The sequence below is a fragment of the Homarus americanus genome, unplaced genomic scaffold (genome assembly GCF_018991925.1).
Source record: "Homarus americanus isolate GMGI-L3 unplaced genomic scaffold, GMGI_Hamer_2.0 scaffold19244, whole genome shotgun sequence".
Lineage (NCBI taxonomy): Eukaryota > Metazoa > Arthropoda > Malacostraca > Decapoda > Nephropidae > Homarus > Homarus americanus.
The window spans coordinates 100001-111777 of NW_024742923.1; the positions used below are offsets into that span (position 1 = coordinate 100001).

Genomic DNA, 11777 nt, shown 5'->3' on the forward strand with positions numbered 1-11777 from the left:
AGGGGTGTGGTAGTGGGGGTGGGGGTCGACTATGGGCAGGAGTGTGGTACGTACACCTCTAAGATCAGCGGAGTCGACTCTGCCCTTCACTGCCTCATTCATCATCGACCTCTAACCCACTTCCTCTCCTCTGACTCGCGCAACGAGAGAATGAACACAGAAGATTGCTCTATTATCTTAAGTAGTGTAATCACAGGTGTAAAAGTATGAATGAACGAAGTAGCGACAGTAAGTTGGCATAAAAAACGCGGACCCAGAAATGTAGGGCACGAAAGCGGACGTCCACTTGACACACCGAAATAGGAAGTAAAGTTACGTTTTCTGTTATAAGGTATCAAACATTACAGAAAACGTTAATTATGTTTAAACGGGGATACTATGATAATATTACTCATCGGTGGGATTATATTATTTTTGACAGATACTGTAGGAAAACGATAATAATATAGGTGTTTCAATACAGACATAAAGAGAAGATACACATATAAATAATAAATAGTGTACAAATAAACAAATTTGTAAATAATACTATCGAATTTGAGAACATGACTCTTCAAATAAGGTCAGAAAGTTAATATTTAAAATTATATAGTTATCAAGGACTATATAAAGTATATCCCTACGCAAGAAAAAAATTATATAAAAAACCAAAATAAAGACAGTAAGAGCAAAAGTTCCAATAATCATATCATCAAAAGTTCAAAACACCTTTAACCAATCCATTCTAATCCCCTTCCCGCTCGCCTAATCCAGAAGTAAATACATTATACTAATCCCAATCAATTAAACATCAATACCTGGTGCCTCTACCCCATTATAACCTCTCACTAGCTACTGAAACATCCCATCACCACCGTTGTTTACCATTCAATACAACATCCCCACCAACCCGCCGTCTCGTTCAGTAGGTAAAATTCGATCTATTTCACTCATTTAACTATCCACTAAATTGTTATTATCTACTTGTGAGTGATTCTTATGAGTGATTCTTATGAGCGATTCTTGTGAGTAGTTTTTGTTAGTTTAATGAGGCGCTAAATGCATCAGTTCCCTCACTAGTGTCGACTTACTTCCTGGAGAAAAAGAAAATGTTATCGGTGGAAAGAAAAAAACTAGTCAAGGTGAAGCGGAAGTTGGTGGTCTCTCTCTCTCTCTCTCTCTCTCTCTCTCTCTCTCTCTCTCTCTCTCTCTCTCTTTCAATGTCTTTCGTGTAAAAGTTTTCCCCTCTAGAATATATAAAATAAAAATCGAATGCCATTAATCCCAGTAAGTTTGACTACATTATGTTAGATTACGTGATCTTAGATTAAGTTAGATTAGATTAGGTTAGGTTAGATTGAATTAGCTGAAATTAAACCAGAAAAAATACATCTTAAAAAAAATCTCAATTTTTTTCCACCTCGTATGACTACCAAAAATAAACTTTTATAAAAAAAAAATATTAAAACACATGAACGAAAAAAACTGAAGAAATTATATATATATATATATATATATATATATATATATATATATATATATATATATATATATATATATATATATATATATATATATATATATATATATATATATATATATATATATATATATCAAGGCTACTTCCTGTTTGGTCAGATGGAAGCAATTTATTTTATTTTTTTATTTTTTATGAGTCATCACATTCAATGCTACGTTACGGAACATTTCTTTTTTTCTCTCTTTCTTCATCTATCATTCACTTCGTTTTTTTGTTTCTGTCTGTCTGTCTGTTTGTTTGGGTGTTTGTCTGTTTGCTTGGTTGTTTGTCTTTATATATGGTAGATAACAGATGAGAAAGAGAGAGAGAGAGAGAGAGAGAGAGAGAGAGAGAGAGAGAATAACACGGTGAGTTTGGACACACACACACACACTGAGGAAGACACGAGGTGAGGGATTTCAAGGATAGTAAGGTGTTGTCTCTCACTTACCTCACTTGTAGACCCTCAGTTCTCTCACTTTAGTGTTCCCAGACGGAAGTGTCCCTCCGTCTTGTGTTAAGTCAGTGTTAAGCTGTGTTAAGGCAGTGTTAAGTTGTGATAAGTCAGTGTTAAGGTCTCTGAGTCGGTGTTAAGTTGTGTTAATTTAGTGCTGTATGAAGTCAATGTTAATTTATTTGAGTCATTGTTAAATCAGTGTTATAGTTTAGTAAATCGGTGTTAAGTCTGTTTACTCTCTCTCTCTCTCTTTTTCGCTTTCTCACAGGTTCCAACCCTTGCCAACTCGCAATCGATACCGGACTCATCCGAACCCAACGAAGCTTCACCGAGTCCATTCGAATCCCTCACTCACTCGATTCCTAAAGCCCCCTCAAAACGATTTAGGGCAGTCCTTTAAATGACCAATTAGGCCTTAAATGATAGATCTTAAAATGGTAAAAAAAAGGACTGGTATTAAAGGTTTAAAGAGGTGTTTTAGGTTATTTAAAGGGTATGTTTCTAAGGTCGCTAAATGAACCAGGTATCGAAGCTTTGAATCAATACAGTTGGTGAGGGATTTTTAGGGATACTTTAAACCCGTTTTGAGTGGTGGTACAGTGGAGGTACAGTGATGGTACAGTGATGGTACAGTGGTGATAGTGAGGGTACAGGGGTGATACAGTGTGGATAGTGGAGGTACAGTGGGGTTACAGTAGGGGTACAGTGATGATACAGTGGTGGTACAGTGGTGATAAAGTGGGGGTACAGTGGTGGTACAGTGGTGATAAAGTGGGGGTACTGTGGGGGTACAGTTGTGGTACAGTGGTGATACAATAGGGGTACAGTGGGGGTGTAGTGGGGGTACAGTGGGGGTGCAGTGGTGGTACAGTGGTGGTACAGTGAGGGTGCAGTGGTGGTAAAGTGGTTACAGTGCTAATACAGTGATGTGGTAATGCAGTGTTTATACAATGATACAGAAATACAGTGATACAGTGATACAAGAATACAGTGATACAAGAATACAATGATACGGGAATGCAGTGATACAGGAATAGTGACCTAGAAATACAGTCATAATACAGTAATGTGGTGAAGTAGTGTAAATAAAGTGATATAGTGTAGTGATACTGATAATCTCTTAATTCCAGGAAACACAACTGCTCAAGCACCAACCAACTCTAGGTCATCCCTCAAGCGGTAACTTATGTAAATAAAGTTGCCATCGTTCACCAGCAGAAGGAAGATGCGTTTACTTAACAGATGGGTAAGTGGTCAATAAATGCATAAGTAAACAAGAATGAAAGAAAAAGGAGTGAAAAATATATAAGTAAAATAATAAATAGTGATAAAGGGAATTAATTTCAATACATCATAAAGAATTAATGAATTAATCTTTTTTAATTAATGAGATGAAAAAAATGTAACGTATATAAGTTAATTCATACATTTAATCTCTCTTTTTAGATAACTATTAATTACTCAGTTGGTAGTAAACATTAGCTTTAAATATTCATCTTTTTCTTAACCAAAGAGAACTTTAACTCTTGAATATATATAACCACGTTTTCTAAATTACCTGTAACTTGGGTATTCAACTAAACTGATTTCCACAAACTACTACTACTACTACTACTACTAACGCTACTCCTACTACTACTACTGCTACTAGGTGTTGAAGTTTATATAGAGGGATGTTATCAGATGTGAGAATTTATGTTTTGTGGATGACGTCTGGTGTTGGTAAGAGCAGGTGATGTAGCGGCTGTACACACCGCATACACTCACGTCTCTGGCGGTGGAGCGTGACAACCTTGATCTATCCAGGCTGTAGTGTGTTCAGTATAGCTTACACGATTATTTACTTCAAACACATTCTATCTTATGATGTTTTGGCCAAATTCTCTTTCGTCTGATGCAAGTGTTATGACGTTATTAACTATATATAGGAAGCTTAATTTGCTTCACTTAGGTTCAATTAATGTTTAAATATGTTTCGTCCTAGCTAAGTGCAAGGGGGGTCGGAGGTTATGCATTCACTCGGTTGTTAAATCCGGGTAAATCAGTTCGGGTGAGTATGAATCTTACGCTTGGCAGGGGAGAGCATCAGCGAGGTAAACATGTGATTCTTGTTTACATATTATGTTCTAGAGGCAATGAGTCCTTACGCTTACAGTAGAAACAAACCACAAGTCTCTTTTCACATCTACAACTGATAGTACTAATTAGTTAAAACAGGTTATAAAAATCTGTAAACTAGATACGATTGACCTTGTTTGAGTATATATATATATTTTACGGTAAAGGCCTATTCAAATGGTGTTTATAAGGCCCTTTGATGTTTGTGTTTATATTTTCTTGAAGACATTCCTAACCTAACCTAACCTGACCTAACCTAACCTAACCTAACCTGAGGTAACCTGAGGTGTTATAGTCGAATTCAGAATATAGAGAATGAAGAGTAAAAGTTATGTACAGAAATAATGGACTGTGTATGCTGTAATGTTTTGAGTGTGTGGCTCCCTGAAGGAATGTTTGTAAATATTAACATCAAGGGACTATGTAAACACCCTATTTAGCGTTGACTAACCTAACTTAACATTATTTTAACTTGACCTACCCAAACCTAATGTACCCTACCCTATTTTACCCTACCCTACTCTGCAATACCCTACCCTACCCTGCCCTACCCAACCCTGCCCAACCCTACCCTACCCAACCCTATCCTACCCCCACCCACCCAACTCTACCCTACCCTACCCCTATCCTACTCCCTACCCTACCCAACCCCTATCCTACTCCCTACCCAACCCTACCCAACCCTACCCCACCCTCTAATACCTGCAATACCCTACCCTACCCTACAATACCCTATCCTACCCAACCCTACCCTACTCTACAATACCCTATCCTACCCAACCCTACCCTAATCTACAATACCCTATCCTACCCAACCCTATCCTACCCAACCCTATCCTACCCTACCCTATCCTACCCAACAAAAAAAACTCTCAGTATTAATCTACTCTCACTTGTTACCTCAGTCACAACTAAAAATTTATCCAGGTACAAATAATTTAAAACCTACCTGCATACTTTCTGGCCGCACTTATGAATAATTATAAGGTAACTCAAGCCTTTGTGAGTTATTATACAGCAGTTAAATTACACCCCCCCCCCAAACATTATTTCTCTATCAAAGTCGCTGTTTTTACTCCTTCGTGTGTGTGTGTGAATTTCCAACAAAAGACTGGATGAATGTATTTTTTACCTAAACTCGTATTTTTGTTTTATTACGGGAAATTCAAGGTATTCAACATGGTTTAATTATGGTTTATTAACGAATATTATGAGATTAGGTTTAAATTTTTTTCTCTTCTGTTTTTGTTTTGTTTTAATGTTTAGATAATGTTTGTAGTTTGATTAAAGATTAGTTGAAGATTAAGCACCCTAGATTATTTCTCCTGATGATTAAATATTTTAACGTTACTTGGGTTAGGTTATATTTAGTTAGGTTAAATTAGATTATGCTAGCCTAATCCTAACCTACCTGTCCACCCTAACATTCTACCTGCCCACCGTAGCATTCTACCTGCCCACCCTAACATTCTACCTGCCCACCCTAACATTCTACCTGCCCACCCTGACATTCTACCTGCCCACCCTAACATTCTACCTGCCCACCCTGACATTCTACCTGCCCACCCTAACATTCTACCTGCCCACCCTAACATTCTACCTGCCCACCCTAACATTCTACCTGCTGCCCACCCTAACCTACACTGTCCACTAACATTCTACCTGCCCACCCTAACATTCTACCTGCCCACCCTAACATTCTACCTGCCCACCCTAACATTCTACCTGTCCTCACTACAGGTAATGGTGGTGGTGGTGGTGACGGCGGTAGCGTCTCCCGCCACACAGATGTCCGTCAGGAGGCAACTACACGACGATACACAGACCACTACCGCTGATCCTAGCTTTCTTTCAGGTGTGTCAGTCTGTCTGTGTACCTGTCTGTCTGTCAGTGTATATGTTAGTTTGTTTGTTTACCTGTTTGTCTGTCTGTGTTTGTTAATCTGTCTCTGTCTGTCTATTAGTCTGTCTGTGTTTGTTAATCTGTCTGTCTATCTATACAGTATGTGTTTGTATGTGTGTGTGTCTGTCTATCTGTCTCTGGGTTTCATTCAGCGATGGTGACGAGAAGTGATGATGGTGATGTTTAAGTAATGGTGATACAGTGTCCTATATGTATGGTACAGTGTCATTAGTTTGCGTCAGTCAGCTCTATGAATACGAATCCTGAGTGACTGATTTGAGAGAGTTTTGACGAAATCTTTCTTATCCACGTCTTTAACACGTTTTACAGATGATGGTATAGAGGGGTTTGCGGCGCAGTTATTTTCTCCTAGCACTGGTCATAGCATATCCCAGCAGCAGGTGGGTGGTATTCCTAGCTCAAGATCCAGGTTCTAGTAATGTACCTTTGTACTATTAATCACTCTCCTACTGTAGCAATCATGTTCCTAGCAATTACACTCCTAGCAATTACTTTCCTAGCTACCATGTTCCTAGCAATCACTCCCCCAGCAGCCATGTTCCTAGCAACCATGTTCCTAGCAATCACTCTCCTAGCAACTATGTTCCTAGCAATTACTCCCCTAGCAGCCATGCCAACCACCCAAGTTTCTTCCTAAGCAGTGGACAACTAATCTATTTTCAAATTTTATTGGACATGAGGCAAAATCGTATGACCTTATTTCACCTGATGATTAAACACCCTATCGATATCTGGGGGAATAGGCTAGGTTAGGTTAAGTTAGGTTAGGTTAGGTACGTGTTATATTAGGTTAGGTTTGGTTAGCGTCAAGGGTATCTGGTCAAGTGAAATCAATTGGGGTGTCTAATCTTCAGGTGATCCCAAAAATCAAGAAAAAAATAACAGTTCCTAAAATTTCCAGGTGACCTCACATGACCTGGGCCGTGACTTCCGGGGGACCTCAACTGGTTCCTCTCGTCAGTTCCGGGTGACTTCGGGTGAACCCGGGGTCGACATGCTGCTGACCACCCTTGGCGACTCAGTCAACGGCGACCAGCGGACTGTGATGGCTCTCCTGAAGTCACTCAGTAAGTTTTCAGTCGTCAGTAGTGTTCAGAAAGTCGTCAATCGTCACTAGGGTGTCAGTAATGTCGTCAGTCGTCATTAAGTTATCCTTCATTACAGTTCAGCCGAATAGAACAAAAGAACAAAGTGGGAAATATTGTTCAGTCACGTCTACAGGTGAACAAAAACAGGTTTAGGTATGTGGTCCAGATACAATAATAAATCCCATGTATTGACTGTATGATAGAGACTTACGTACATACAGTAACACCAATACAGTTTCAGGTGACCAAATACAGGTACAGTAATAATATCCACGAGGTGGCTGTATCATAAAGGTGTGGTATTAACCCAAGTATATCTTGTTGACCTCGCGACTACCCCTTCCTCCCCCCACAGTGTCCTCGTCAGGTAGGGAAGGAGGGGGACGGAAGGAGGTAGGGAAGGCGGGAGGGAGCAAGGGGGTGAGGCAAGAAAGGAGGAAGGGAGGCAAGCAGGGAAGGAAGGAGGAAGAGAGGGAGGGAGGCAGGCAGGCAGGGAAGGAGGAAGAGAGGGAGGGAGGGAGGCAGGCAGGGAAGGAGGAAGGCTGAGGTATGCTAGGTGTGTCCTCTGTTATTCTAAGTGAACTTGTCCAGGGTCAACTTAAAAGGTTAAACATTGTTCTGGCTTTCACCACTCCGTCTCCACACAGATCTACAAGTCCCTCTCCGTATCTGCTCTGGCCGAGGAGATGACAAACAATTCGTCGGGTTTCGTTCTTTGTATTACTGTCTTGTTTTGAAGATTGATATAGCATTTAGAGTGATATATTATAAAAGATATATATTGTAATGTTAATGTATAGTTGTATTATTAAGAGTTGTTATTGTTTTGTTGTATATTCTTTAAGGTTAAAAGTAATTAGGAGAAATTTAATCACGTGAAGATAAGATTTATATACAGGTATTGATACAGTAACTTTCATGTAATAGCTGTAATAAAAGTAACAATGGTGTCCGGTGTAGAATAATGTATGGAATAATGAATGGTGTAAAATATGTTAAGTCACCTGTAGTAAGTTTGGAATGTTTACGCTTACGAATAATAAAGATGTAAACACGACGTAAATAAAACAATGTCACTCTTGCTTTTGGAAACTACCTGATAGTTACACTTCATTATGCTTGCCACAACAAAACAACGGATTGTAAAAAAAAAAGAAGAAAAAAGTACTTGCTAGTGAATAATCCTTGATATTAACACATTATAATACTGTAAACACGCTAACACGGATTGTAACAAAGTTTAGATTTCCTACAGAGAATTCCCGACATTTAAGCTTGACAATATTGTAAATAAACACAAGACAAAAGACGATTAAAATAAAATAAATGAAAACTCGAACGTTACAGTGGTGGACGGAGCAGAGAACACCATGGCGATGCAGATGGTTCGTAAGACAGCTGGAGGGAGGAAGAAGGGGAGTCAAGGTCCTCTAGATGAACCTCTACAGGATCAAGGCCAAGTAGAGGGCCATTTGGGACCGGAACTTGGCCAGATAGCGGGTCAAATGGTCGAGGCGGCGCACCAACAGATGGCCGAGTTCACCTTAGAGCCTCATCTCGGACCCGCCATCTTACCCTTCGACGTGAGTAACTTGTCTCTCACTGTTCTCTCGCCTGTCTCTCACTGTTCTCTCACCTGTCTCTCACTGTTCTCTCACCTGTCTCTCACTGTTCTCTCGCCTGTCTCTCACTGTTCTCTCACCTGTCTCTCACTGTTCTCTCACCTGTCTCTCACTGTTCTCTCGCCTGTCTCTCATTGCTCTCTCACATCTTATTTTTTTTGTTATTAATCTCCCTTTCTCTCTCTTAAGGTTCCTGAGGGTTACTTCGTGCCGTTCCTCCCTCGTCGAGCCTTCGGGGTGGAGAACGGGGTGTCCCGTCCGCCACACGGTCATGGGTCCTTCTACACCCACCGTCCACCGGGCCTCGTCGACGTCCCCAACTCTCCTGCCTTCGGGTTCCTCTTCAGTGGCTACAGGAGGTTCGACCCCGAGGCCATACCCCAACAGCAGGACCCCCTACAGGCACTGCCACCTCAGGATATCGTGCCCGAGTCCCCGGTCCCTGAAGATGACCTCCGCGAGTCCCCGGTCCCTCAACATGACCTCCACGAGTCCCCGGTCCCTCAAGATGACCCCCACGAGACCCCGGTCCCTGAAGATGACCTCCACGAGTCCCCAGCTTCATAAAACTAACTTTTCAATATCTTGTCCTGTAGGAGAGACCACCCTAAGGATACGTAACCTCAGGAGTGATCTTAACGTCCTGAACCCAAAAGTAATAGTTTTTATTCAGGTGTAAAAAACATCGCTCAGCTGCCCCCTACTCTCACCTGTACCTGCTTATTGTCTTGTGTTTTCATTCTCCATTTTCCGCGGTCAAATAAATCCCATGACATCTCCTCCGTACAATGACATTTTCCTCCGTCAGATTCTTCCTATAGTGATTAATTTTCATTGTAATTTTCTACCTACAGTAATACCCCCACCCATATGTGCCATATACAGTACAAGTTTCCTCTCTTTCCCCCCCCTTATAAGTTACCAATCTTTCCTTTATACAGTTTCTCTATACAAACGTGTCTGTCTCGTCTCTCAGGAATGATTATTTTTTCTCTATATACTTCCTCCCCTCTTCCCCACCTAACAAACAGCTAAGCCATTTATTAAAACGTTTAGACAGAAATCATGCACAAAAATAAAATGATTATCTTAAGTCCCTTCTTTGTTTTAGCCCCTCCTAAAACTGTTTAAAACCACAACACAAATCTCAGGAAAGCGTAAAAGAGAGAGAGAGAATACAATAGTAGCGAAGGGAAAAAAGTGATATGTATATATATTTTCACGCCGCTCCTGTCGTATCAAAAATAAAGAAGTTACCGCTGTATTCGCTAGTCTGGACTTTATTAAAGAAAATGGATCTAACTTCCAGGGTAACTTCATCAATTATGTAATGTCTCTTGCTGGTAGTGGCATGGGACTAGGCCCGCAGTTTCCATGCTGTCTGCCGAGGGACTATTTTTACTACATAGGAGACGATAGAAGTTAAGATATGTATATTTCACAGAATTCCTAACCTAACCTAACCAATACTAGGGTAAATCCACATACTATTTGTCATTGATTGTATACCTGTACAGTACTGTCTGTTACCCTACGTACTAAGGTAGTGGAATATTCGAGGATATTAATGGATGAATATATATCGTAAGGTGTTCAAGACGTCACCATACACCAAAATGAAACAAAACCCCACAAGGGGTCGCAGCTCAAGGTTGAAGAAGCCACAAGTCCAGAAAACTATGAGGGCAAACTTTTTCGGAGAGAGTTGTGAACTCTTGGAACAATCTACCAGAAAGTGTTGTGACGGCACCGAGTGTTAGCTCTTTCAAGACCAGACTTGACCAACACTGGAGCAGGTTCAGGTACACTGTACATTCAGGAGCCGGTGCATGCCCAGTACTTGCCAACAGTGCGTAACAGAGACGTGACCGATCTCCCAAGCGGTTAACGAGCCGATCAGTGGCGAAGAGGATAAAAGTAAAAGTAAAATGTGGAGCAGCTTGTCTGTGCAGGTTGGAGAGAGAGAGAGAGAGAGAGAGACAGAGAGAGAGAGCGAGAGAGAGAGAGAGAGAGAGAGAGAGAGAGAGAGAGTGAGTCTTATATTCAGTAGGGTTTCTGAACAAGTTAACCTTCGAGAGGAGACTGGATAACCACAAGGCAGATCAAGATGGTAGTGCGTATTCGACTATCAAGCTCTGGACATTATATTGATAAACCATTAACCAAATCCCTATAACGTCGAGTATTGCTATAGAACAAAGTCGAGGTATGTACAGTCACTCATTAAAGAAACGGGCCCCCCCTGGGTGAGAGGTCTTATAACTGGAAGCAGTTCAGTTCTGGTAACAGTGTAACCTGACGTAGGGGTGTAGGGGGGGGGAGGTGGATCACTGTCTTCTGCATGAACCACTGCCTCGGGTCATGTCTCGTTTCAGGTGGCGGGAATATAACGAAAACTTATATTCATACAAGACATACGCCATCTATTAACAAACGAACCAAGTAGTTATACACTTAGTTGAACCGTTGTTGCACCAAATACTGAAAACTGACGATAAACAACAGCTGAAGTCAACGAGAAAGACGCACTTCAACGCCATCTATTGGTCGGTAAAGAACACCTCTAACTCGGAGACGGAGAGAACACCTACCTGAAGGAGTCGTCTGTATTGTTATTAAAGGTGACGTCATCAGTGGCTAGAGCGACGAAACAAACAACAACCAAACTACTCATTACATGGTGGTTGAGGAGGGGGGGGTAGAGGGGTTAGTGGGGGGTGAGGAGGTACTCAGTAACACATAAGGTACCCCAAACGTTGTGAATGCTTCTCCAAATTGACCCTTAAACCTCTGTTATATAAGGATGATTTAATATAACTTTTTAACGAGTTTTCACTGAATTTGACTCCTAAAAGCGTTGACTATTCGCGAGGTATTTACGGCTATGTTAAGTAATGTGTATAACAGGCTTCAAACTCTACCTTAAATGGACGCTAGAAATGTATTACTGTAAGCCGTGAATACTGATGTACTTAATAACAGTAATATGAATAATAGTTACGATAATTAATTAAAACTTTAGGAACTTATTTCAGTATCAAGAACACCAGTAATATTAATAAAGTCATAA

The 11777-nt window shown here is 40.7% G+C and overlaps 1 protein-coding gene across 4 annotated transcripts; it reads left to right on the top strand.

Annotated features, from left to right (window-relative positions):
* Positions 1–1938: 1938 nt before the first annotated feature.
* On the top strand, positions 1939–9805 carry LOC121877081. Of its 4 annotated transcripts, none has more exons than XM_042382718.1 (7): positions 1939–2019; positions 3086–3201; positions 5814–5928; positions 6307–6377; positions 6899–7064; positions 8433–8668; positions 8897–9805. In XM_042382718.1, exons 2-7 carry the CDS (start codon positions 3181–3183, stop codon positions 9272–9274), a joined length of 987 nt encoding a protein of 328 aa, XP_042238652.1. In that variant the 5' UTR covers positions 1939–2019; positions 3086–3180; the 3' UTR covers positions 9275–9805. The 4 variants fall into 4 exon arrangements, with proteins under 4 accessions (XP_042238652.1, XP_042238656.1, XP_042238655.1 ...); XM_042382721.1 differs by having other exon boundaries at positions 1977–2061; XM_042382719.1 differs by having other exon boundaries at positions 1987–2073.
* Positions 9806–11777: the final 1972 nt, after the last annotated feature.

Excerpts from the sequence above, each read along its gene's own strand:
- LOC121877081 (XM_042382718.1), top strand. The coding sequence starts at position 3,181 with ATGCGTTTACTTAACAGATGG. Across the intron at positions 5,929-6,306 it reads TGATCCTAGCTTTCTTTCAG|ATGATGGTATAGAGGGGTTT; the intron begins GTGTGTCAGTCT and ends CACGTTTTACAG. Across the intron at positions 6,378-6,898 it reads ATAGCATATCCCAGCAGCAG|GTGACCTCACATGACCTGGG; the intron begins GTGGGTGGTATT and ends TAAAATTTCCAG.